This window comes from Nelumbo nucifera, chromosome 8 (assembly GCF_055504915.1).
Source record: "Nelumbo nucifera cultivar China Antique chromosome 8, China Antique-T2T, whole genome shotgun sequence".
Lineage (NCBI taxonomy): Eukaryota > Viridiplantae > Streptophyta > Magnoliopsida > Proteales > Nelumbonaceae > Nelumbo > Nelumbo nucifera.
In genome coordinates, this window is record NC_142656.1 from 28604440 (window position 1) to 28632245 (window position 27806).

At 39.3% G+C, this 27806-nt stretch overlaps 2 protein-coding genes across 14 annotated transcripts; one reads left to right on the plus strand and one right to left on the minus strand.

The window, feature by feature from the left end:
• Positions 1-3835: 3835 nt before the first annotated feature.
• LOC148789797 (uncharacterized) lies at positions 3836-10771 on the minus strand. Of its 12 annotated transcripts, XR_016079282.1 has the most exons (9): positions 9644-10771; positions 9062-9483; positions 8398-8463; positions 8211-8300; positions 7045-7125; positions 6756-6842; positions 6569-6664; positions 6405-6484; positions 6086-6330 (listed from the first exon to the last, which is right to left on the minus strand). XR_016079282.1 is itself a non-coding variant. In XM_088892683.1 (8 exons), the coding sequence occupies exons 2-7, from the start codon at positions 9062-9064 to the stop codon at positions 6599-6601; spliced, it is 393 nt and encodes a 130-aa protein (XP_088748809.1). In that variant the 5' UTR covers positions 9065-9483; positions 9644-10771; the 3' UTR covers positions 6086-6330; positions 6569-6598. The 12 variants fall into 12 exon arrangements, 8 of the variants coding, with proteins under 8 accessions (XP_088748809.1, XP_088748813.1, XP_088748811.1 ...); XR_016079287.1 differs by lacking the exons at positions 6405-6484; positions 9062-9483 and adding exons at positions 7393-7521; positions 8794-8985 and having other exon boundaries at positions 6756-7125; positions 8398-8700; XM_088892683.1 differs by lacking the exon at positions 6405-6484.
• Positions 10772-10917: 146 nt separating this feature from the next.
• LOC104605337 (uncharacterized) lies at positions 10918-26839 on the plus strand. Of its 2 annotated transcripts, none has more exons than XM_088892682.1 (8): positions 10918-11084; positions 12570-12674; positions 23231-23319; positions 23501-23717; positions 24411-24530; positions 25300-25413; positions 25715-25873; positions 26505-26839. In XM_088892682.1, the coding sequence occupies exons 2-8, from the start codon at positions 12586-12588 to the stop codon at positions 26584-26586; spliced, it is 870 nt and encodes a 289-aa protein (XP_088748808.1). In that variant the 5' UTR covers positions 10918-11084; positions 12570-12585; the 3' UTR covers positions 26587-26839. The 2 variants fall into 2 exon arrangements, with proteins under 2 accessions (XP_088748808.1, XP_010268363.1); XM_010270061.3 differs by lacking the exon at positions 10918-11084 and adding an exon at positions 11131-11151.
• Positions 26840-27806: the final 967 nt, after the last annotated feature.

Genomic DNA, 27806 nt, shown 5'->3' on the forward strand with positions numbered 1-27806 from the left:
CCAACGGAGTGTTGGGAGTAAATCTCCGAGTAGTTTGCAATATGATACTTAAGTATTGCTATTACAAACAAAAATGCATCTTTTGAATTTCAACAATTCGGAATAGCCCACAGAAGTTATTTTATAGCTGTCGATTAAATCCGAGGTAATATTTTTAGTGGGATGATATTATTTGCTAGCATCGATATAAGGCATGTATATTGCTAATGACATGTGTTGCACTTGCAGGAGAAGGTGTTTGATAGCCCAACAACTAAAAGCGATTCTATTGGTGGTTGCAAATTTTTTAAGTGGGCGATTCCTCGAGGTTGGTCGGATGACGTTACATCGGGAAATAGTCATGGTGATGTTTTGGAACGCCTTGAAAAAGTGAAGAGAGCAGTCAATGTTTGCATAAGGCAAATTGAGTCTATGAAATCAGTTCATGTGTTAGCTACCGAAGGGATGGCTACAGTTAAGCAACTTGTTTTTCTTCTTGTGTTATTATTCTCCTTACATTGGTGTTTTGGAAATAGTTCATCATTAATGGTGAATACGTAGGTTTAGTGATTTTAATATTGTGTTAAAAGACTCCCCCCTTTCGTTTCCATGTTGGTGAACTATTTTGGTGTCTTATTGTAGTTATTTCGACTTTTTAAATATCAGTATATAAACATAAATTGCTTAGAAGTTTTTTTTTTCTTGACTAAGAAATATTTGTAAATTCATCTAAGATACCTTCCGACAAGAGGCAAAGAAGCCCAAGCTCACGAGGAAGGCCGCCAGAGCGGCCTTCAGGTGATTCTACCATTTTGGAGAACCGGTCCCGGAGTGGGTGCGGGGGTAGACAAGCGGCAAAACCACCTCCACAAGGTGGGTAGAGGTGCCTTGGACATCCCCAAAGGAAGCGGAGACACCCCGGGCCAACGGGGAAGGCTGACGGTGGGAAATGGTGCTTTTGCAGAACCACCATTTCCCACCGTTGACCCGGGCCGTCAGGTCGATGGGCGATCAGAAGGTGTCGGGATGCTCGGTGGGTGAGTGGCAGTAGGGTAGAGTGGGTTTGGTGGCCATCACACCCAAGGATTAAAGTATCGGTATCGAGTATCGTATCGAATAACTCGGATACGGATATGGATACGCTTTGGAAACACATGGATACGGACGAAAACATGAAAACACTTGGATATGCTAGGAAAATGAACATTAATTCCATAAATATATTACTAACAATAGGTTTATTGTCAAAATAGCTACAAATAATGTATAAATGCATACGAATTGTATATTTTGACGGTATATATGAAGAAATATATTACAATTAATATAGAAGAATGCATAGATGTCATACAATTTTATTGATATGCATCAATCAAGATTCCAAGTAACATATTTTATAAATTAATACATGCACAAAGCCATTATTATCTTATTTTATATTAAAGTTCAAGGCACAAAACATTCGCAACTATTATATTTCAATTATTATATCATTTTTCTATTTTACTACTTATAATTTTTAACATTAACAACAATGTTAACTAAAAATTAATTCTCAAAATTTTGGTAAACAATATTTTCAGTTTGGTAAACAATGAATATGTTATTATAAAATGCAAATCAAAATTATTTGATAGTTTATAAAAAATATATAATCCTAACTTAAAGTATATCAAATCTATTTAAATTTCAAAGATATATATTATATGAAAATTCAAAAACTTCAATTACTACAATAATTATTTATTTATTAATATTTTAATTTTTATAAATTTCTAAAATAAAAAAATAATTTTTAATATAAATATAGATTAGTGGATTTGAAAGATTCAATTTATATTACATTTTTTAACATTTTATAAATAATATATTTTTTGTAAATAATATATACATGATTATTTAGTCCAAATTAAAATATTAATTAATAATTTATAAAAAAAACTGAGATATATATCATGTGCAAATTAGTAAATTAAGTATTAAAATAATTATTCTATTATTAATATTTTAAATTTTCTTTAAATTAAAAATCAACTTTTTGATATAAATGTGGATTTGGTAGATTATTTATAACATTAACAAACATGTTAACTAAAAATTAATTATCAAAATTTTGGTAAATAATATTTTCATTTTTGTAAACTATGAATATGTTATTATAAAATGTAAATCAAAATTATTTGATAATTTATAAAAATATATAATCCTAACTTAATATATATCAAATCTATTTAAGTTTCAAATATATATATTATATGAAAATTCACAAATTTTAATTACTAAAATAATTATTTCACAATTAATATTTTATTTTTATAAATTTCTAAAATAAAAATAAGATTTTTTTAATATAAATATAGACTAGTGGATTTGATAGATTCAATTTATATTACATTTTTAAACATTTTATAAATAATATTTTTTGTAAATAATAAATACATGGTTATTTAGTGCAAATTAAAATATTAATTAATAATTTATAAAAATTTTGAGATATATATCCTGTGCAAATTAGTAAATTTTAAGTATGAAAATAATTATTCTATTATTAATATTTTAGAATTTCTTTAAGTTAAAAATCAACTTTTTGATATAAATGTGGTCTGGTAGATTATTTATTCTATTGGTTTATAAAATATTAATTTTAAATATTATTCCTTTTAATTTATAATTGGAGTTGTTGAAGATAAGTGTATGTTGGTTGTTGGTGTTTTATGTAGATATTAAGTAATAAAGGCTGATGTATTTCATTTCTTAACATGAAATAAATGATGGTTTAGTGGTTAAAGGCAAATTACTATTCAGCGCTAGGTGAGTTGTGGTCTTGGATTCGAATTATGCTAGCTGCATTTTTTGTACTGAAGTTGTCAAATGGATGTTCGATTTGCATATCGGACTGTATCAGCCGATACTGCACGATACACACCGATACGGTGGGTATCGGACCAATACGCACGACTAGAAGGACACACTTCTAGTCGTAGCTTATTCCATGCCGGTATGACCTGATACTGATATGATATGCCCCGTGTCGAGCGTACCGTATCGATTTTAATCCTTGATCGCACCTCCGCACCCGTTAGAGCGGCCTTCGGGTGATTCTACCATTTCCCAAAAGCGGTCCCAAAGGGGAGAACAGGGGTAGACAGGCAGCGGAACCACCTCCACGGGGTGGGGATAGGTCCCCTGGACGTACCCAGATGAGGCGATGATGCCCCAGGCCAAGTATCAAAAGTGTGAGTAAGTATCAAAAGTACATAACTATTGTCATTACAATTTCCAGATAGCAACGATACAACTACTAACATTAAAATTTCCAGATAGGTAATAAACATAAGGGTGGGGTGGGTGCGATAGGGACAATACAACTATTGTCATTACAATTTGCGATACCAAATGCCCCGATGGCAACCACGTGGACCATTACCCTTACGTTACAGATTGTTGCTCGATACACTGCTTTCGACCCGCGCTCTCATCTCTGTGACTTCACGTCCAAGTTCCAAATTCTACTGGCACAAAGCCCAATTCTCCTACACCAAAGCATCCACGTCTCTCTGTAGGATTCAACTCTGCCTAAGAGTGTTGCGGTATTCTGGGTATGTGATATCCACCACACGGACATGGTGGGTTTCTCTGATATGGCGAATTCCTATAGCAGTCGTTGTTTGTATGCTAGCTTCCGGCGATGGACGGAGTTCGCCGGTAATGATACCACGTGACCACGCACGTTGAAGGCCACTGTTGCTTGATAGAGGCCGTTTTTGGAACTCATGATCCACTCTGCATCCTATGCATTCAATTCGCGAAGGATCAAGTTAAGCAACTCCCTTTGTGGGATAATTACAGTGGTAATGTTATTCTGCTCCATCATGGACCTGAAAAACCGAGTATAATTTGGTTAGAATGTGAAGTGTGTTAACCAAATTGACATTTTCCACCCCATTTATAGATGTTTTAAGAGCCTGGGCTGTTTGTCAACGGGTTACCGCACTGGTTGATTGACATGCATCACGCTACAGTGCTCTCCTTTGCATCGAATTGCCCCTTAGTCGTTGGGCTGCAACTTGTATCGCCGATATCCTTTACACTCGAGTGGCCATTAGTCATTGACCTACACCACCAACCCATTAATTCCATGCCGCCTTGGACCCCGTGCATGGGCGGCCAAGTCATGGGTCAAGCACTACATAGGTCTAGCCTACACCTCCAGCCTATGGTGATGTCTGTCGATGGGTCACCGCACTGACCGATTGACATGCATCACGCTGCAATGCTCCTCCTTTGCATCAGATTGCCCCTTGGTCGTTGGGTTGCAACTCATACCGTCGATATCCTTTACACTCGAGTGGCCATTGGTCATTTACCTGCACCGCCATCCCATCGATTTTATGCCACCTTGGACCCCGTGCATGGGTGGCCAAGTCATGGTTGAAGCACTACATAGATCTGGCCTATACCTCCAGCCTATGGTGATGTCTGTCGACAGGTTACTACATTGACTGATTGACATGCATCATGCTGTAGTGCTCCTCCTTCGCATCAGATTGCCCCTTGGTCATTGGGCTACAACTCGTACCGCCGATATCCTTTACACTCGAGTAGCCACTGGTCATTGACCTGCACCACCATCCCATCGATTCTATGGTGATGTCTGTCGACAGGTTACTACATTGACTGATTGACATGCATCATGTTGTAGTGCTCCTCCTTCGCATCAGATTGCCCCTTGGTCGTTGGGCTACAACTCGTACCGCCAATATCCTTTACACTCGAGTGACCACTGGTCACTGACCTGCACCACCATCCCATCGATTCTATGCCGCCTTGGACCTCGTGCATGGGCAGTCAAGTCATGGGTCAAGCACTATAGAGGTCTGGCCTATACCTCTAGCCTATGGTGATGTCTGTCAACGGGTCACTGCACTAACCGATTGACATGCATCACGTTGCAGTGCTCCTCCTTCGCATCAGATTGCCCCTTGGTCATTGGGTTGCAACTCGTACCGCTGATATCCTTTACACTCGAGTGGCCATTGATCATTGACCTGCACCACCGCCATCCCATCGATTCTATGCTGCCTTGGATCCCGTGCATGGGCGGCGAAGTCATGGTTCAAGCACTACATAGGTCTGGCCTATACCTCCAGCCTATGGTGATGTCTATCAACGGGTCATCGCACTGACCGATTGACATACATCACGTTGCATGATACTATCTAGAAACTTTAATGTTAGTAGTTGTATCCTCCCTATCTAGAAATTTTAATGACAAAAGTTGTGTACTTTTGATACTTGTTGGGACGTCCCAGGGACCTCTCCCCACCCCGTGGAGGTGGTTCCACCACCCGTCTACCCTCACGCCCCCCCTTTGAGCCTGCTTCTAGGAAATGGCAAAATCGCTCGGAGGCCGCTCCGGTGGATGCAGAGGGGTGCGATGGCCACCAAACCCACTCCGCCCTATTGCCACTCATCCACTGAGCATCCCTACACCTTTCAATCGCCCATCAGCCCGACAATCCCGACAGTGGGAAATGGTGGTTCTGCAAAAGCACTGTTCCCATCGTCGGCCTTCCCCATTGGCCCACGACTTCTCCGCCTCATCTGGGTACATTTAGGGAACCAATCCCCACCCCGTGGAGGTGGTTTCGCCGCCCGTCTACCCCTGCGCCCCCCTCTGGGACTGCTTCTGGAAAATGACAGAATCGCTCAGAGGCCGCTCTAGCAGGTGCGGAGGGGTGCGATGGCCACCAAATCCACTCTGCCCTACTGCCACTCACCCACCAACCATCCCGACACCTTCTGATCGCCCATCGGCCCAACGGCCCGGGCCGACAATGGGAAACGTTGGTTCTACAAAAGCACTATTTCCCACCGTCAACCCTCCCCGTAGACCTGGGGCGTCAACGCCTCATTAGGGGACGTCCAAGGGACCTCTCCCCACCCCGTGGAAGTGATTCCGCCGCCCATCTACCCCCGCGCCCCATCGATCACTCCTAATTGTTACTTCACATTGCTTTGTGAGGCTACATTTTGAGCAAACTTTTGATCACAAGTCACTCAACACACACAATGGGACAACATTACTTTGGAGACAAGGTTTCACTAGGCAATATAAAGAAATTGCTTTTTGCATTACTTTAAGCCATTCATCTGTAAATTTACATAGTTGGAGCTGATCAATCGTTAGCACTATACAAAAATTTAAATTGTTAATATATGCTCAAACTAGTAAGATGAGAGATAAAAAATAAAATGGTTTCCAATCATCCTCCTAAGATCTGTAATTCATGGGATATGGTTCCGAATGAGTTGCCCCCCTATTTGCCACTTAGTAACATCAATATTTACCTACAACAAACATATTACATGTTAGTACTAACATGAGACATTTAGGTATGTGCTAGCAAACAAAATTCACATACTCATTTGATTAAAATCAAAATCTGAACCCCGAGCGATGCAATCCATGTACTTCATAACAAACACCCCACACTCGCTATCACTACACAAAAGATACATCACTTTTTGACTCAATAACTACCATACAAGTACCCCTACACCTAAACGTTGAACATACAACACATACCCAATCTGTTGGGGGGCTGACTCCATGAATTCAAACGGCCAATCGATGATCCCAGGAACAAATGGTGTCAAATTTTCTCTCAAACTTGTTTGCTGCCTGATAATGTAAAATTGAACAGACACATAAGCAATCCAACTCATTATCTTATACCCAATTAGTAGTGTAAAAATCAACTCATTATACATACCATGGATCTTGCATAAGCATCGTGGAGGCTGTTGTTTAAGGAACTATAGGCTTCGATTTTTTGGTCCAACATATTCACCACTAGTAACTGCCAGTGTGAACCATCGGGATAAAGGTATTAAAACGTTATTGCACGTCAATATTTCATTGGGCTTCAACCATTGATATAGAACATCGTGGTGGACATCCGATAAATACAATTGCATTACAAACAATTAGCATTGGGATTATATCACAAAATGCATCACGAGCATATGGATTTCAGTCGCATTGCAATCAACAACCCATACCAATGTCATCGAAGATACATAGCATATCTTGATGGTGTTGGTGTTTCTTGCCATTAGCAAAAACCCATACGTATCAATGGCCTACACAACCACACACGTCAAATCAGCCACATTGCCAATTAGCCTTATACAACATGGAACACTCCCCTAAACCAAACTAATACCCTATCATAAACCCATTCTTTCAGGTCGAAGAGGGGCAACAAACAATCCGGGGTAAAAAATACAACACCATCGCTCCATACCAATTGTTCACTACCATAACTATTAATCAACCTCATTACACAAGAAAAAAATATTGATACAAACAAAATCTAGTTTAAAGCAAATCACTTAAATAGACACAACCTATTATACAGTTATGTGCACTTGCCCTCTCTTGTGGTTCTTCAAGAACTATTTCACAACTTCCAAGTCCTCCTTTGGGACCAAGTCCTTCATCTTAAAAGAATTCCACAATGATCGTGCATCCACCGACTGCAACAAATATTCCACTAGTCACTAAACTACTAAGAAAAGCAAATCAAACCAAAACAACCCTACAAACAACATCAAGACAACACCAACAGTTATCATTCACCTTCCCCTTCACTTCTCTTTTGGACCCTGCAGCAATGGCAAATTCTTTTGCTACCTACCCTTGCTGCCCAGGATCTAGGTAGGGCGACACCACCGTGCCACTTTGCTTTCGCTCTCTCCTTGCTCGAGGAAACTTACGTTTGTAAGTTTTGGCAATGGAGGGCGAGACATTAACAATCTCGCAGGATGGGGCTACAACGCTAATCCTTTCAGGAGATTGCTCTATTCCCATAGTGCCGCATGCAACTCCAACAGGCAAGTCTACACCATAATCATCATCGTCTGGCACGTAGTTTGCCAAACCTACCTGCCCCTCACTAAATGGCACTACATCAGGGTCCAACCCTTATTTCTCATCATTCTACGAAGCCTATTAAGTTAATCACAAAGTGCCTCATTTTGCTTTTTTGTCCAGGAATACTCTCTGGCCTCTATACATAGAATTTGATATTTCATAGATTCCATGCAAGATTTGCAAAATTCCTAAAAAATCAAGTTATAAGCAATTTAACAAATCTCAACATTAGTTGAAAGTCAACTTGTATATAACTCAAATCTCAACATAGAATTTGGTACGCTAATCATACCTTTTGCCTAGGCCGACGCCACCCGTGACCAGCATCCTCTCCATCCGAAAAAGGTTCCTCACCCACACCAGGGCCCCCTCGGTCCACAAACTGCATATGAACACCAAAGGTTAATAGTTACCATGTACTTATATCACATAAAGAACTCCATTGTAAAGAAAAAAATAATATCATTAATTCAACTTACACAGCCCTTCGACCGAACATCCACTAAGGCCACCTCCTCGCTAGTAGGATTCAAAACCTCAATAACCTGTAATAAGTTTATAAATCCATATGAGATCTTCAATTTCCACCAAAACTAAATAAATAAAAACTACAAACACTATAAGTAGAGGAATAGAAGTGAGAATCGTTTTCGGTCTAGCTTTCTTCAACAATCAACCCTCTTCAACTTCCAATGATACCCCATATTCCCCCACTTAAACAAACGAGGACTAGCATCAGGAATTGAAGGACTGAATAGCGTTGTGTGCTCGTAAAGCCATGCCTACAAAAAAGAAATAAGCCAATAAGCGATCATCAATTGAATGAGAATAACATAAAGAATAAATAAAAAAAAATGAATGTTATCCACACTAACCATCAACACAACATTACATCCAAATAGGCAGCCGCTATACGAGGATGAGCCTCTGCTTGATCCATCACCACAACCGGAAACAAACTGATCAAAACCACTGAGCAAGAATTGATGTACACATTTACCCAGGCATAATCACCGATACGCTATAAATCGTCAACGTATCCAGCCTAGAAGGAGCTCACCCTCGAACTGCCACGGGGAAACAACACACAACCGAATAAGAATGGAATAATCAACTTTACCACCTCCTCAATGCACTCCTCACCATCTAATCGTACAATCTTCTTTAGTTTACGCCACACAAGATCCAACTCTATAGAGGCATAGTGATTTTGATCAAAGCCAAAAGATCTTTGTAACAATCCACTACTAGCAACGCCTTCCGATAGGGAAATTGTACTACCCAACAGGCCAAGACCCGTTATCAAGGAAACATCAGCCTCGTTGAATTGCAAAGTCCTTCCACCAACTATAAAACACTAGCTAGTCGAGTCCCATGATTTCACTAAATAACTCAATAAGGACATCTCTACAATTACTTGTGGTAGATCCAAGAAGTGTCCAAAGGGAATCTCTTGGAGCCTTCTCTTATGCTCCAAACTTAGTGACAAACTCTACACCATCCCCCTGAATCTTTTCGTGGAGCACCTAGTCCCAACTTTGTCACTGTAATTTAACAGCCTATTGCTAGCACAAGTAACAAACAAAACATAGTACCATTTAAATTTCATATAAAAAATGACAAAACTCAATTAGCACCGGACAAAACCAAGAAATCAACTCCCAAGAAATCATCAAAACCAAAGTAAATGAACTATGCAAAATACAGACACAACTAGATGCTTACTGCACTCAAAGCAATGGAAAGCACGTTGTAGCTCTGGTGATGAGAGATGAAGTTCCGAAGCTCCGGTGATTAACGGCTCTGAAAAATGGGGGGAAGACGTTGTAGCTCCGACAATGAGAGATTAACCTCCGGCGATAAAACGACTCTGAGAATTTAGCTTTGGTGATCCGGTGATTAACGACTCTATAAAAAGGCTCTGAAAAATGGAGAACAGGGTATAGGTTCGAAATGAGGAAGAAGATGATGCAAAGACACTATAGCTTTTCGTAGAGCTCTGGTGATCCGGTGATTAACGGCTCTGAGAAACGGAGAAGAGGGTGAATGCTGTAGGTTCGAAATGAGGAAGAAGACGATGGGAAGATGTTGTACCTTTCGGCTCTAAGAAATAGAGAAGAGTGTGATGCTGTAGGTTCAAAATGAGGAAGAAGACGATGGGAAGATGTTGACTCTGAGAAACCGAATGATGTAGGTTTGAAATGAGGAAGAAGACCGGTGAGCAAGAAGATGATGGGAAGATGCTTTAGCTTTCACCGCCTCTGAGAAACAGAGAAGAGGGTGATCTGTAGAGCTCCGATGAACTATGAGTAACGGATCTAAGAAGATCAGTGAGCAAGAAGACGATGGAAGATGCTTTAGCTTTTGTCTCTGAGAAATGGAGTGAGCAAGAAGACGATGGGAAGATGCTTTAGCTTTTGTCTCTGAGAAATGGAGTGAGAAAGAAGACGATGGGAAGATGCTTTAGCTTTCGCCTCTGAGAAACGGAGAAGAGGGTGATCTGTAGAGCTTTGGTGAACTGTGAGTAACGGATCTGAGAAGACCAGTGAGCAAGAAGACGATGGGAAAATGATTTAGCTTTCGCTTCTGAGAAATGGAGTGAGCAAGAAGACGATGAGAAGATTCTTTAGCTTTCACCTTTGAGAAACGGAGAAGAGGGTGATCTGTGAGTAAGATGCTATAGCTTTGAAAGAGGAAGAAGACGATGAAAAATGCCGTTGGGGTGGAGGGGTATAATGGGTAAACCAATAAAATTATGATGACGTGGGGGAAGAGTCGAAACAAATTTTGGATTTGTTGGGTGGGGGTGGCATTGATTTCGATTTTCGTACGTCCTTCATCGAAATTTCGATTTCAGAGGGGGAGCTGACCGAAGAAACCCCTTATTTTTATGACAAACAGAACATCTTTTTAGAAAGCCCAACCAAACGCCACCTAAAATTTTCACGTGCAAAAGCATGTGTATTTTAGCCTGACACGACCCGAATTAATAAGTTTCAAAATTCAAATTTCTTAACCCTAACCCTAGGGCACGACCTTTCATTTCAACGTTCGGACAAACCCGGCCCAAGTTGCATCTTCAATTAAAGGGGTAAGCACAGCGGCGTCGTCGTCGGTTCACATCGCAGCTCAAAGAGACTAGACGTCGTAGACGAGACTACCGCAGGCAAGTTCGTTTATCCCCTACTTTCTCTGCTTTACTCTTGCTTACTTGCTTCGACACGATATATTAGGTGAATCTCTCTCTCTCTCTCTCTCTCAAACACACAGCATCACGTGAATTTCTGGATAAGGATCCTTTGAATCTTCTTCTGTGAAACCTGCACCTTTTTTTTTACTGTTTTGGTGGAACTGGAACGTCTTCTTGGAACTCCATTCGAATCTGCATGTGTTTCTATATATAACCTGGTACTTTAGATTTTAGGTTAAAGCTATTGAAAATGTATGGTGAGGAATAGAAGAACTCCGGTTCCTCTTTTCGTTTTAACCCGCAAGAGTAAATCTCTTTCCTTTCTAGATCTGTTTGTTCTGACGAGAATGAGCTATATAATTACCGCATCGTTCGATACACCTCGATTGGGTGCGCATTGCAGCCGTATTGAGAACAAAATGAAATTTCTTTTTTTTTTTTATCTTCCACCATTGAGGATCTATGAAGGGTGGAGAGGCATTCATTGACACGTTTTGATGCATTGTACTGAATTTTATGTTAAATATTGGCTAGGTATGGGCTGAATTCGGATTTGGTCCTCACACCGTCCTCGTAGTCACAGCGCCTTACCGCTGTGTATCTCCCCATGAATAAAAACATAAAAGTACGGAGATATTCCCAATACACAGCTGCAAGGGGCTGCGAGGACGGTTTTGTGAGGACCAAATCCGAATTCCTATTTGCTGGGTTTTATTTATATCTTCTTTATGTAGTAACATTATACAGTGGCATATCATGCATAGTCTGAAGAATTTTCCTGAGGTATTTCTTTCTTAGTATTCTTGGTTTACTGCTTCTAAGGGGTTTTGCTTGGCTGTTGGTGCACTTAGATTTGATTAATTAGTGGTGTTTTTCTCTTGTGGAAGGGGGCTGGGATTTGGATCAGTGCAGGATAAGTATTCAGAAAAATTAATTATGCATGTGCACATTCTTTTTGGAAAATTCTTCCCATTGACCCCCACCCAAACCCCCAATGTTTTGGTCACGGGGACCTCCTTATCTTTGGATAATGTAGAGCTAAAAGGATCAATATAGGAAAGGTTGAAAGTTGTTTTCTCCTTCTTTGGCATTACCAAGAAACTTCATTTTTGCATTTTTCATAATTAAGAGAGGTGTCTCATTCCATCAAAAATAGGGGAGCTCAAATTGGTAGATTCCCATCCTTGTTGAAATAGTATGTGGAACTGTGATTCATTAAGCTGCTTAGCTTGTTTGTGTTATTTCTTTCTCTTTTATGAAAATGACAACGTATGATCTGTGTCTGCAATGTACATCCATTTCATGGAGATGGAGTCTCTGAATGCCGTTTTGCTTGGATACTTTTGGTCATGCCCAATTTTGGCCTGATATAATGATCTGAAGCCATAGGATTCTTCTCTGCATTTTCTTTTATCTGAATTTAAGATGTCTTGTTTACCATTGTGTGCTTCTGTTCTATAGGTGTCTCTTGTAAAAAATGACTCGTGTTTACGTGGGGAATTTGGATCTGCGTGTGACTGAACGAGAACTTGAAGATGAGTTTCGTGTATTTGGAGTTTTACGGAGGTAAGATGAATTTGAAGCATTTTATAGGCATCTAGTCTAGCTTTTCTGTGGGCCAAAAACTAGACGGGAAATATTCCCTTTTTCTGATAAGTGCTATGATAATATCTATGGAAAAAGCTCATATAATTCAGGATTTATTTTATTTCAACAAACAATAATAATATTTCCTCGCGGTTATTTAGATGTTTCTCTTCCCTTGTTGCTTGATAATACAGGAACTCAAATTAGTTTCTTAAGGGTTGACTTAGGTAATGTTTAGTAGCATGGCGTTTTGAGTCTTAACATTTTTACTTGAATTATTGCATTGGAAATTGGGATAGTAAGATGTACATTGAGGGCAGAAATGGATGTACATTGAAGCCATCACTATCATAGTTATCCATTGGGTTAAATCCTTGAGAAGCTTTGATGACATTCCCACAAATGACTTGCTTAGAAAGTGGAAGGATGTGGCTGATTCTTCTCTTCCAAGAGCTGTTATTAGGCCGGTTTGGGTACCACCTCCTAGTGGGTTTTTTAAACTGAATTAATGATGGTAGCAGTGAGGGGATTCCGGGCCCTTCAGGTATTGGAGGTGTTTTTTGGAATTAGGAGGGAGGTATTATTGCCCTTTACTCGGGACCAATAGGTGCAGGAGACTCCTTGAGGGCAGAAATCCTGGCTGTGATGGAAGGGATCCAAAAAGCAAAGGAGCTGAATATAAGAAACTGAATTTCGATGGTAGCAGTGAGGGGAATCTGGGCCCTTCAGGTATTGGAGGTGTTATTGCCCTTTACTCGGGACCAATAGGTGCAGGAGACTCCTTGAGGGCAGAAATCCTGGCTGTGATGGAAGGAATCCAAAAAGCAAATGAGCTGAATATAAGAAAGTTGATCATAGAAGGGGATCCAAAGCTGGTAGTTAGCTGGCTGCAGAAAGATGAGACTGGCTGGTGGAAATTTGCTAATGAAAAGAGGAAGTTTAAATTTTTAGCTCAGGATATAGAGATCAAGTTGCAGTGGGTTAAATTTTAAAAGGAGTGCAAATGCTTTTGCTGATGTCTTGGCAAAGCAAGGGGTGGGAAGGTATCAACTTTTCTGGGCTGTTCTGTAATTGCTGTCCTCTATTGTCATCTTGGAGAGAGTTAAGAGAGTTTATTTCTCTCCTGGATGTTCTCTTGTATCTTGCTCATTTTTAATGAAAATTCTGGTTATTGATAAAAAAATTCAAACTTTAATTTTAAATTAAATGTTTTAAAAAAGCCTATTAGCTCAAATTTAAATACATAAATATGTAACATATAAAGCATATTCAATATGAAAAATGCAAAAATAAAATAAAAAATAGCATACAAATTATATTCAAGCATGCCAAGCTTTGAATTCTTTCTTAATTGCATTATTTCAAATAGTTAATGTGATGCTTCATCTTAAATTCCTAATTCTACAAGCCACCTTTGTACCAAGCCCCTTGAGGTAAGCCCACCCAATTAAAAATATCTTTTATTAGGATGAATGAATGAACAACATTAGCAAATAGGGGTCATTTTTTTAGGGATTAAGAATTTTAAGACCCTAGCATGGACTTGTTTGGGCTTGCCTCAAGGGGCTTGGCCAAGGGTCTTGGGGCTCTGCCCCTACCCAATCACCATTAGGACTGTAATTGAATTGGATTCAGTGAAATCCGAATATGATCCGATTATTAAAACCTTACACATCCGAATCTGATCAGATTTGAAGACCTTGGATTTAAATTCGAATCCAAGTGGACTCAGATCGGATTTGGATTTAATCCGGTTATGCTTTAATCTTTAAAAATAAAACAAATTAAAACGTTAATTACTTTTCAACTTTTATATACATACTGAATTCATTATATATAAATTCATATATAATATATAAAATATATTTTTTATAATTAATATAAACATATAGAATTTATATATTAAAATCAATAAGTATTATAATATAATCGGACTTGGATGGATTCAAATCCGAATCCGATCCGATTTATTAATCAGATGCATATTTCAAAATCCAAACTCGATGTGATTATATAAATACATCATCCAAATCTGAGATAATTGGATTTGATGTCTGATTGGGCCTTGGATTTTCAGGTATCATTTGACAGGCTTAGGCACCATTCTTAAAAAACACCAAAAAGTGCAAAAAATAAAAAAGGTGCACGCCTAGGCTGAGGTGCAAGGTGCACCAAGTGGGCACACCAGGTGTGCACAATTTGAAAATGGTGTGCACTGTGTGCCTAGACAGGCGTGCTTTTAAATCACTGAATATGATATATATTACATATAATATTTATAAGATACATCTATGCAATATATATATATATATATATATATATATATATTCATATTTATAACAATATATTAAAATCTGACACTTAACAAACAGAATGGTAAAACATGATTCATGTAGCTGACCTGATATAGTTGGGACAAATCTTAGATGATGATGATTAACTTATTAAAATATGCATAATAAATTTTATGTATATTTTCTGTAACTCTAAATATAAACTTGGGTTATTTTTTAAATATAATTTTTTATCTTATAGTGGTAGGCCTGGATGCCCGGTCTGGGCCTAGGGATATACTATCAGGTCCGGGGTGTGGGCCAACTGGGCCCTGGTAGACCAAAATGCTGTTACTACCCAGTAAAAATTCGACCTGTGCCTGACCCTGCCCTGTTCAAGATCATCCCTGAAGGTAGAGCATGCTATCTGATTTTTGGCCTTGAAAAGTTTTTATAAGGATTGCAACAGCTTTGCCATTTCATCTGCATGAGTCAATGCAGTGAACAGTGAATACATGATGTATACGTGACAAAGTAAAAGGCCATGAAATCATCAGAATAAGGGGTGTCTTGTGCCTTCTTACTTATTATATTAGTATTATGTTATTTATCAAAAAAATATATGGTAAACATTAAGGGGTTATTATATATTCCCCACAAATATCCTTGTAGTTGTCTTTAGCAAAATGAACAAATTGGCGTGTTTCTTTTGCTATCGTTAGATTTGGTACTTCTAAGATTGTGAAAGTGCTGATTCCTTTTTTCTTGATGCATTTGGTTCATAGAAGTCATTTACCCCCTAACTCATGATTCTGATGAAGGGTCATTAGACAATGTTGGTCCTGACTATCCCGGACTAAGTAATATTCCATGTATGTGATTAGTAGTACTGTAGTAGTAATTATCAAAGCATGTTCTATTATTCTTCTCTTTACCTCAAATTCACATTTTTTTTTGCTGGTTCGGTAAAGAATAACCATGCACAAGGTCTCTCTTCTTCTTTTACCCTTCTATCACATTCGGGTTCTATTTGTCAGTGATTAATTTTAAGCCATAGTTCAAGTCAAATCAGTAAAGAAATGTTTTAGTCCTTCGTCAATGCCTTTTGGTGCACTTGAGGAACAAAATGTTAAACGGATGACAAAGAATGTTGAAGTGAAAATCCAATGGGTGCAAAGGTCGTCTATTTGCGTAACCGATGCATTAGCCAAACAGGGAGCAATTAGGGATCAGGTGTATTTTTTTGGGCTAGGTTGTAAAAGCAAAATGAACTGTATAATCAAAGGAGCATGGCAGCTTGGTTATGAGTTATGGCTTACAAAGAGTGTATGTAAATCATGTATATAATGGCTATTTATAACTAATAAAATTTATTGTTTTCTTTTGACAAATGGTGAATAATATTATTCTAAAGAGAGAAAACAAAAGGCTACAACTTACAACTCAAAATTCTCGTCCTAAATTAACGATTTCCATTGTTTTTTTTATCAGCTTAACATTATTGTTTTGTTGAGAGTGGGATAAAGATTTCCATTATTCTACAAAAAGCTTAAATTTACAACTCTTTAGAAGACTATTAATGGAGGTCCATTTCACCAAAGTTTTCTCCACAGCTGCACACACTTTCTCAAGGGGATTGGCCTTGTCTTCAAAAATACGTCTGTTTCTCTCTCTCTCTCTCTCTCTCTCTCCATAAGCACCAACAGACCACCCAAGGAAAAGCTTTCCACAATACCTTGCCCCTTTTGGAAAAGGCCTGACTTCTCCATTAAGCTGTAAGGGACGCCAAATCTGGAGGGGTGACCTAGTTCAGATCAAGCAACTTTAAAACATGAGCCCAAATCAATGTTTTAAAACACGGAGGCGTGATGCGAGGCGTTCCACTACCTAGAGGTGTGAGGCGTAATTCAGAATGCAAGAGGCGTAAGCCTCCCGAACACAAGGAGGCGTAAGCCTTCTTAAGAGGAGGGGGGGTTAGGAGGAGGATGAAGAGGAAGGGGGATCTCATTTTTTCTTTATTTTTAATAAAAAAATTTATATTAAGAAGAATAAAGATGCATAACAGTAGTTTAAAGGGGGGGTCTTGTTGAAGCGAAGGTCACCGAAGTGGAGCAAGATCCCCCTAACTCAAAAAACCAAATTGGGCTGCATTGAAAAGGGGTTCGCTCCCCAGCCGAAGGGGTAGGGGCAAACCATTTTCTTTCCCCTTATCTTTTCTTCCCTTCCCTTTCCTTTGCTTTTCTTTTCTTTCCTTTTCTCTTTTTTTCTTCTCTTTCTTTTCCTTTTCTTTCCCTTTCTTTTCCTTTCCTTTCCTTTCCTTTTTTTTCTTTTTTCTTTTTTTTTTCCTGTATTTTCATATCAGGTGTGCATGAGGCGCAAGAGGCGTACGCCTCAGAGGTATCAGCGCCTCTGGCATACGCCTCAGGGCGTTTTGGGAGCGCCTCGCCTGGAGGTGTGCCTCCAGGCGTACGCCTCCCACGCCTTTTAAAACACTGGCCCATATTCTGTGAGAAAAACTGCAAAGGATTAGCATGCGATTGACAGTTTCCACGTCCTCCCCACATAAACAGTAGTGGTTCACTAGGATCATGCCCTTTTTCTCTCAGAACATCTATTTTGGGAATTTTTTTTCTTTTATAGCAACCCAAATGAATTGAACTTTTAGCAGAGTTGAAGTTTTCCAAAACCAGATCCAAGGAGGGTTAGGAGCATCAATTGAAAGTAAGGAAGTCAACATTACCTTTGTAGAGAACACTGATGTGGACCCCACGGCTGTGGTCCCCACTGTGTTCGTATGGAAGCACATCATGCATTATTTGCTAGTTATGTCAGTGTTAGTTGGTAGTTATTTCAGTTTTGTTGTTACAACTTGTTATTTCAGCTTTATTATTAGTTTATTTGCCATGTAAGCATTAAGGGCAATTCAGCCTTTTTTTACAATTAGTAAACATATAAATATTAAGAGTGGGTCGGCAGATTGATTCTATTCGACCCTCTCTCTCCTTTTCTAAAACCCTTCGTGTGCTTCTGCTTTCTCCCTCTTTTCTTCTTTTACTTTCGGGTTCCTCATGTGTGTCTAATCTAGCTGACCACATGAGAATTGCCTAGGGCTGGAAGCTTAGAAAGAATTGTTCATTGGCTGATTCTTGGAGGTTACCATAAGGGTTTAGCAGCTATCCAAAGGCTTGTAGAGGCTTGGAGAGTGTTTTGGTAATTAGGAAGAATCAGAGAAGGTTAAAGGGATCAATATTAGGGTTCAGGCCAAGATTGAAGGAAGCGATCAGAGTTTTCTGGGTAAGTTTTTATCTTTTCTTGAGACTGTCATCAGTCAAAGATAGGTTGGACTTATCTAGAAGGAGCAGTTGAGCTTTCCCTTATTTTCTTAGAGGCGATCAGAGTTCTTTGGTTTTTTTCTAGGGTTTGTTCTTAACCCTACGACCAGACTTGATTGTGGACCTATTTGGAAGGTGCGACTGAGAATTGTTTTTGTTCTCACAAAGATTTCTCCAAGTTTTCCTTAACCCTACGATCAAACCTGATCTTTATCACCTTTTGGGTAATTCCTAAATTTGTTTCAGCATTCCAGATTTGGGGGTGAGAACCTTTATCAAGAATTGGACTGCTTACAGTCAGAACTGTCGATTGGTTTCAGATCAGATCTGAACTGAGTTCATACAGAATTCTGTTTTCCCCTTGTTTGTGGAAGACCTAGGCTGGCTGTTTTCAAAGTGAGTTCTAGACTTGTTTCAGCTTCAAAACCTGTTTTTGGGGGTGAGAACCTCTTACAGTCAGAACTGTCAATTGGTTTCAGATCAGATCTGAACTGAGTTCATACAGAATTCTGTTTTCCCCTTGTTTGTGGAAGGCCTAGGCTGGCTGTTATCAGTTGTTTAAGTGCTGTTTTCTATTACATTAGCTTTAAAAGCCTTTGATTGCTAATTCTTAGCCAAGAATGGAGTTCAAGAATCAGGGGGAAGGTGTTTTTGTGACTAGCAATTCTGGTAATATGTCTGAGACTGCATTTCAGATTACAACTGTGAGGTTTGATGGATCCAACTACTTAGAATGGGCTCTATCGGCCATGATGGCTATTGGGGGTAGAGGAAAACTTAGCTACCTATTGGGAGATGTGAAAGAACCATCCATGGAGGACCAAATGTATACCAAGTGGATTCAGGAGAACTACTTGGTTATGACATGGCCGTGCAACTCTATGCAGCCACATATCAGCCGAAACTATTTGTGGGAAAAAACAACCAAGGAGATCTGGGATGTCATGAAAGAGACCTACTCCCAACCCCTTAATGTTGCTAGGGCCTATGAATTGAAGTGTGAGGTTAATAACCTCAAGCAAGGAGAGAAACCAGTCTTCGTTTACTTCTCTACTTTGAAATCTCTGTGGCATGAAGGATGCATAGACTCATAGAAAGCAAGTTGAGACTAATAGGGTTTTTGAATTCCTAGCTGGTCTGAATTCTGATTATGATATCGTGAGACAACAAATACTAACAAGGGATAGTGTGACCTTATCTCAAGCCTACTCATTGGTGCATAGTGAAGAGACTAGGAAAAAGGTTATGATGCAACATTGGCCCTTTCCACCAGCCTTGGCAGTAGTTAAGCCTAAGTCTGGGGGTGATACAGAAAGGGATATGAAGAAGGAAGATAAGCGGGATCTAGTGTGTGAACATTGCAAGAAACCTAAGCATACTAAAGACACATGTTGGAAGTTGCACCCTCATCTAGTCCTAGTAAAACTGAGGAACAAAAGGGGTAATGCTCATGTGGCTGTTAATACCGATTCTGCACCCTCATCGGGCACAAAAGGCATGCCTCTAGACACCTTAGCTACTGTTCGGGCTGTCCTAACAAAGTTGGAAAAGGAGGTTGGGAATTCAGCTCAGTCATCTCAGTCATCATCAGCTCCTTCCACATCAGCTTTTGCTCATTCAGGTACTCGGACCTCAGCTTACCATGCTTCAGCTCCAGGTAACACTGAAGATTGTTGGGTAATAGACTCAGGTGCATTTGACCATATGACTAGCTTGCCATCATTGTTCACTACCTATCACTTATCTTCTGGTAGAGATAAAGTGTCCATTGCTGATGGTTCCTTTGTTCCCATTTCTGACAAGGGAGACATCAAGTTGTCTATTACCATTTCCTTATCCTTAGTTTTGCATGTTCCTAAGCTTGATACTAACTTGCTTTCAGTTAGTAGTATTACAAAACATCAAAACTATTCAGTAACCTTCTTCCCTAACCGATGTGTTTTTTAGGACTTGGAGACAAGGAAGGTGATTGGGACTGGCCGTGAGACGAATGAGATCTATCTGCTTGGAGAGAGTTCTCATTGGAAAGATCATGAAGATAAGAAGTCTTTTGTTTCTCAGTCTGTTAGTCCGGTTATGCTTTGGCATAATCGGTTAGGTCATTTATCATTTCGGTCTTTGAAAAGTCTGTTTCCTAATTTGTTTGAGTTTGTTCAAATGTCAAATTTGAGATGTGAGAGTTGTGAGCTTGCAAAGCATTGTAGAACATCTTATTCCTTGAGTAATAAAAGTAGTAATTCTTTTGATGTTGTGCACACCGATGTTTGGGGCCCGTATCACATCCCTTCTATGGGGGGGTACAGATATTTCTTGTTGTTTGTTGGTGACTATACCCGTTTTTCTTAGGTTCACCTTATGCGTTCTCGAGATGAGGTTCCTGCTATGACCCAGACCTTTCATCATCGAGATGAGGTTCCTGCTCTGACCCAGACCTTTCATCAGATGATTTTAACCCAGTTCGGGGTCAAAATCAAAATCCTCAGATCTGAGAATGCGAGAGAATACTTTACCAAGCCACTGGCCTCTTATCTACTTGATCATGGGATTATTCACCATAGTACTTGTCCTTATACACCGCAGCAGAATGGGGTTGTTGAGAGGAAGAATAGGCACATTTTGGAGGTGGCTAGAAGCATTATGTTTACCTCCAATGTGCCTATCCGTTTCTGGGGCGATGCTATTCTCACAGCAGTGTATCTCATTAATTGAGTTCCTTCACGGGTTCTTGACATTAAGCCTCCGTTTACCCTTCTATACGCAGATGCAGAATTATTTACTGTTCCCCTTAAAACCTTTGGTTGCACCTGCTTTGTTCAGATTCTTGGACCTCATCGTTCCAAATTTGACCTTAAGGCCTCCAAATGCATTTTTCTCGGTTATGCACAAACTCAAAAGGGTTATTGCTGGTATGAACCTACTTCCGGGAGGAGATTTGTCTCGATGGATGTTACTTTCTTTGAAGAGATACCCTATTACCCTAGGGTTTCTCCTCAGGGGGAGAGTAGTGAGAATGGGGTTTGTGAGAGTGGGGTTAACTCATTTGAAGTTCCTTTACCCATTCCATTGAGTGATGAGGGATGTAATGGAGAGGGTTGTTAGAGGTGTCAGGAATAAAGCCTTGTATGGACTAAAGCAATCCCCCAGAGCTTGGTTTGATAGATTCAGACAAGCCCTTGAAAAATTCGTCTATGTACAGGCCCAGTCAGACCATACATTGTTCATTAAAAGAGTGGACTCTTCTTTGACCTTGCTTGCTATATATGTGGATGATATTGTGGTGACAAGGAATGATAATAGTGAGATTGAGTCCCTCAAATAACTCCTTCATCAAGAGTTTGAGGTGAAAGATCTGGGTGAGCTAAGATACTTCTTGGGTATTGAGGTTGCTAGATCTAAACACGGGATCTTTATTTCTCAAAGGAAGTTTGTTCTAGATCTGTTAGCAGAAACTGGAAAGTTGGGTGTTAAGCCTGCAGATACACCCATTGAACAGAATTACAAGATCAGTGTAGAGGGTGGAGAGCCTCTTGAAGACAAAGCTATGTTCCAACGGCTGGTTGGAAAACTCCTATATCTTTGTCTCACACGACCAGACATCAGTTATGTAGTCAGCGTTGTCAGTCAATACATGAAGAATATTAGCTAGTTCTCTTAGAACTACTCACCTCCTTGCAGTTGAGAGAATATTAGCATACTTGAAGAGATGTCCAGGTAGAGGTATATTATTCAAGAATAATGATCACATGAAGACAGAAGTCTATACAAATGCTGATTGGGCAGGGAGTGCTGATGACAGGAGGTCTACCTCTGGATATTGTGCCTTTGTAGGAGGTAACCTTGTCTCTTGGAGGAGTAAGAAACAAAGTGTTGTTTCTCGCTCTAGTGCTGAAGCTGAATATAAATCGATGGCTAATGGTGTGGCTGAAATCATATGGCTGAAGTCATTACTTGAAGAGTTGGGTATTGATTATGAGAAGCCCTTAATGCTGTATTTGAGCTATATGCTCACAATTCGGTACAACATGATAGAACTAAGCATATCGAACTTGATCGACATTTTGTCAGAGAAAGGGTTTCATCTCAAGAAGTGTCTCTCGTATATCACCTCCAGCATGCTGCTCACAGATCTTCTCACCAAGGCTGTTCCAAGGAAGAAGTTAGAGGCAAACCTATGCAAGTTGGGAATGACAAATATCTATTCCCAACTTGAGGGGGAGTGTAGAGAACACTGATGTGGACCCCACGGCTGTGGTCCCCACTGTGTTCGTATGGCAGCACAACATGTATTCTTTGTTAGTTATGTCAATGTTAGTTGGTAGTTATTTCAGTTTTGTTGTTACAGCTTGTTATTTTAGCTTTATTATTAGTTTATTTGCCATGTAAGCATTAAGGGCAATTCAGCCTTTTTTTACAATTAGTAAACATATAAATATTAAGAGTGGGTCGGCAGATTGATTCTATTTGACCCTCTCTCTCCTTTTCTAAAACCCTTTGTGTGCTTCTGCTTTCTCCCTCTTTTCTTCTTCTTTTCTCCATCTGAAATCTTTCTTTTACTTTCGGATTCAAGACTGATTGTAGTCTTGATCGACTACTATTTGTAAAAATACCAGAATTTTCTTTGGTCCATCTGATTTTGTCCACCTCCATGGGATTCACCCTTCATGGCTTCACTGTAAAAATTTACTGTTAAAAGCAGTCTTGAGGAACTTTGTATATATTTATATATTGTATTATTTAACTGTAACTAGAGTTGGTTGGCTGACATTATTCTGGTTGCATGATTTGTTTACTGCCAATGCTTGAGATAATTATTGACCAATTTCCCTTAATTTGATTTAGTCATTGTTCTTTATTCTAATTAGGTACAATGTATTTCTACTTTGAACTTTTGATGCTTAATTATTTGACATGCCAAATACTTATGATGCAGTGTGTGGGTTGCAAGAAAACCACCGGGTTATGCATTTATTGATTTTGAAGATCGAAGAGATGCACAAGATGCAATTCATGAATTGGATGGTATGTGCATCCCAAGACAAAAAAAAGGAAAGGCTGAACTTGCTTTTCTAAATGAAACAGAACTATACCTTCATAATTTTGTTTGAGTACTAATTTATTGTAGTTTAGTTGCATTTTGATTTGATTTTATTCTCTCTCTCTCTCTCTCTCTCTCTCTCTCTCTCTCTCTCTTCTGGAATAGGTAAAAATGGGTGGAGAGTGGAGCTCTCTCATAACTCTAGAGGCCGTGGTGGTGGTGGCCGTGGTGGTGATCGTGGACGTTCTGGAGGTTATGACATGAAGTGCTATGAATGTGGTGAGCCTGGTCATTTTGCTCGAGAGTGTCGTCTACGTGTTGGTCCCGGGAGGCGCCGCAGCCGTAGTCCTAGATACCGGAGGAGTCCAAGCTATGGTAGAAGGTGAGACCATGGAGACTTTTTTCACAATTTAATCTATGAATGTCTTTTATTTTTTTTTGTGGCACTTTTTCATCTTAGGCTTTGTTTGGTAAGATGGGACCATGGGTGGTGGTTGGTTTTGTGATGGTTATTTCAAAATTTAAAGTGGGTCGGTGGTTGATTTTGTGTCCATTTTTGGGAACATGAAACCACAACTTGCTGTTGTTTGACAAATATTTATGTTCTGGAACTATACACCTCATGGTTCCAGGAAAGTATTTTGCTGATTCAAGCATAGCATCATGTGTGATGCAGTGTATATCTCATACACTGGATGATTGCGCATCTCCCTTGCTTTATGGTATTAGCAAGAATTTTTTTTGCATATATTTTATGATAATGCCGAAATAAACTCATGCAAACATGTCTGTTTGATCAAAGATCAATGACAATGATTGAGATCTACATCCCTGTTTGGCACACACACAACTATTATACATGTGTATGATTCAGAAAAATATATGCAAGTAGGATATAGAAAATTTGAATAGTTCAAAAGAATCACTTTTTGTTTTGAGAACCGTGGGACCCAAATTTTCAGCCCCACCACAGGTTTTTTCAACCACCAACCAAAAACCACCTAAGAGCTACAGAGATTGGCTGTGTTTTATTTATTATCATTTTATAATCCATGGCCGCTTCAATGTCTGACAGGAGTTACAGTCCACGAGGCCATTCACCCAGGCGCCGCAATGCATCACCACCTCGTGGCCGCAGTCGTAGCAGGTCACCACAGCCACAACGTAGACGTGAGGAATTGCCATATGTTAATGGGTAAGGCTCACACTGCTCACATTGAGATTTACATCCCCATTTGGCACAAACATAATTATTATACATATGTTTTTCTTTTTCCAAAAGTGAACCTTATATAGACACCCTCTTGCTGGTTGCATGGCTTAGAAGAATATAGACCTTGTTTGGGAGTGCTTATTGTAAAAATAATTGTTTATTCAGAGAAGCACTTACCAGTGTTTGGTGAAAAGTGCTTCTTTCAAACTAGGGTAGTAGAGGTATTTTAAAAATTATGCGGTGGGCCAAGTGGGTCAGAAAGCAATAAGTGCTTTCTTGGGTGCTTATTCAAAATGGGCCTATTTCCATGGATAAACACTTATTGGGGCTTATTTATCAAACACCAATAAGTTCTTGTTGGTGTAGACCCAGCCTCAAATAAGTGCTTATTCCAATAAGCACTCTCAAACTGGGGCATAAGCAAGTAGGATATAGAATTTCATGTTTCATGGCTACCACATTTTTTCAACCACAAACCCAAGTCACTTTTTTTTGGTGTTTGGTGATATGCTTAAATCCCCCATAGGGGTCGTTTCAATGGTGCAGTGCCACACTAATAACCCCCTCCCCAAAGTCGGCGTAGTGAGAATCAAATCCATGTCTCTGCTGGAACAAACCAGCTATTGTACTAACTGAACTACCCCTCAGTTGGCAACCAAAGCTACTTAAATGATATTGAGATTGGCTGCCTTTGTTTTGTTTATAATTATTTCATCATTGATTCAGCCATGATTGCTTCACCTTGTTACAGTCCACGAGGGCATTCACCCAGGCGCCGCACTGCATCACCACCCCGTGGTCCCAGCCGTAGCAGGTCACCACAGCCTCAAGGTGGACGTGAGGAATTACCATATGCTGCTAACAGGTAAAGCTCATATTGCTGACATTGAGATTAACATCATACCCTTCGACACAAACACAATTACTATACTGCATATGTTTTTCCCCCAAAAGTGAAACCTTGTATAGAAAAATATAAGTAGGATATAGAAAACTAGTGTAGTTCAAAAAGAAAAACATTTTTGCTGTGAGGACTGTGGGGCCAAATTTTCCGCCCTCCACAGGTACTTTCAACCATCAACCAAAATCCACCTAAGAGATATGGAGATTGCCTGTGTTTTATTTATTATTGTTTCATCACCCACGATTGCTTCAACTTCTGGCAGGGATTACAGTCCACGAGGGCGTTCACCCAGGCGCCACAGTGCATCACCATCTCATGGTCGTTCACCCAGGCGCCACAGTGCATCACCATCTCATGGTCATAGTCGTAGCAGGTCACCACAGCATCAACATGAACATGAGGAATCACAATATGTTAACGGGTAAAATCTCACATTACTTTGGCTTATTACGTAAAATTCGTATTTTTAAGCCAAACCTTCCAGCAATCCCCACCCACCTACAGCATATTGGTTCCAGGCAGTGGAGTTGGACCTACATTTTTTTGGTCCAAAGTCCCCAACTTGTAAGATGACTGATCATTTGATCTAGGAATTGTTCTTGCAGATGGTCCTTTCATCCCATCTAAACAAATTATTATGGATTTTTCTTTATTTTTTTCTAAATTATACAACTTTTTTTAGTTTACTTCTTATTTTAAAAGGCACAGCTTGGTTAACAAGTGGGTTCATACCTGCGGGGTATATCTTACCTGGCTTGTTTCTATATTTTGATTTTTTTATCCTTGAATTTGATGTTGAATAGGTAATTTAATAGTTACTACGTTATAGGTTGTAGATATGTTTTTAACAGTTTAGCCTATGTAGGATCTGTCCAAGATTTCAAGTTTGTATTAATTGTGTGATGCTCCAACAATTTGATCTAATTAGTCTTTTTAATTATTATGGTTTTTCTCAGCATTTAGACTTGCATATTCTTGTAGGACCAAATGCATTGCACTGATATTTAATAAACCTTTTAACACTAATTATTTGTGGTCATACTGGTGTGCAGAAATGGTGTCAAAGATCAATGTAGGAGCAGGAGCAGGAGCAGGAGCAGGAGTCAAAGCAGAAGTAGGAGGAGCAGGAGCTGATTTTTGTAAAGCCAACATAACTTCACTTTGACATGAGAGTTGACATGGACTGAGAATGTTGAGATGGTTACAATACTTTGACTTTCGCAACTATGTGTTAATTGGGTGAGGGCACTGAGCCTTGATTTCTCAGTTTTGGATAAGTTCCAGTTGCTGCATTTGAACTTTATCTTATTTGTGTATTGCTGCGCATATAGTTTCTATACTCACCAGGGTCATCCATAAAAATAAATAAGTAAATAATTGACTGAAATTCTATTTCTTTTGTGTTGAGGCCTGTTCTCTTCTTAGTGACTAGATAAAGAATCCATGTTGCTTTATCACATACCGGTTTTGTGGTTCTGCACCCGCCTCATTCTTCAGTTGAATGGTTCTAATCTTTCTACAAAGATGATTGAATTCCATTCGATATTCAATGGATCTTTAACATGATCTATCGAATTTGAATTTGGTGAAGTAATAACATGACTGAATTTGTTTCGAATGCGACAAATGGGGTTTCATCTATTATTGAATGGTTGAGAAAACAAAGAAGAAATGAATGGTGAAAATCAAATTCCAAACAAGAAACTTTAACAAGCTAATAAAATTAACCAGGTCTCACAAGCAGACGAGAGTAACTTTTGATGATAGGAAGAATTAAGTAATCTCACTTATTCCTACTAGTTGTCCTGGACGAGGTGTACCGTAGTAGCAATGGTCTAATCAGAGATGAAGCCCAGACGAAGTATCTTGAAAAAGAGTGAGGGTTTACAATGCCCAGTCCCGTACCCTTATTTCATGAAGTAATCTCACTTCTTATATTTGTCATACATAGGGTACAGAAAAGTTCTTTGCAGATTGGCTAAACACTGGTTTGGGGTATTATCTTTTCTATGTAAAACAGATGGGCTGGAGTTGAAGTAACAGCTTCTGAGACTCAACGGAGAGAGGAACTGCCAGGAAAGAGAACCACCATTTTGAAGAGCTGAGAACACTGTTTGGCTATCCATGCAGATCATAATGCCTTTCTAGATTTTAGAAACTGCTAGTTTTAATCTTGATATAATCCCATTAGCTCAGCCTCATCAGGTAACCCAAACCCTGTTTCTAAAGTTACAAATATCATTGATTGGATTTGGATTAAGAGTAGGAATGGCAAATATCATTATAGCCAAGAGTTGTGAGAAGAAGGGGGATTGTTCTTCTAAATAAGCCTTTTTAGAAAAAAAATGTCATTC

Coding starts and splice junctions, on each gene's coding strand:
- LOC148789797 (XM_088892683.1), bottom strand. Junction 8,301..8,397: donor ATGTTCGGTCGAAGGGCTGT/GTAAGTTGAATT, acceptor GTTCATATGCAG/TTTGTGGACCGAGGGGGCCC. Junction 6,843..7,044: donor ATGTATCTTCGATGACATTG/GTATGGGTTGTT, acceptor TCACACTGGCAG/TTACTAGTGGTGAATATGTT.
- LOC104605337 (XM_088892682.1), top strand. CDS start 12,586: ATGACTCGTGTTTACGTGGGGAATTTGGATCTGCGTGTGACTGAACGA. Junction 12,675..23,230: donor GTATTTGGAGTTTTACGGAG/GTAAGATGAATT, acceptor CTTATGATGCAG/TGTGTGGGTTGCAAGAAAAC. Junction 23,320..23,500: donor TGCAATTCATGAATTGGATG/GTATGTGCATCC, acceptor CTTCTGGAATAG/GTAAAAATGGGTGGAGAGTG.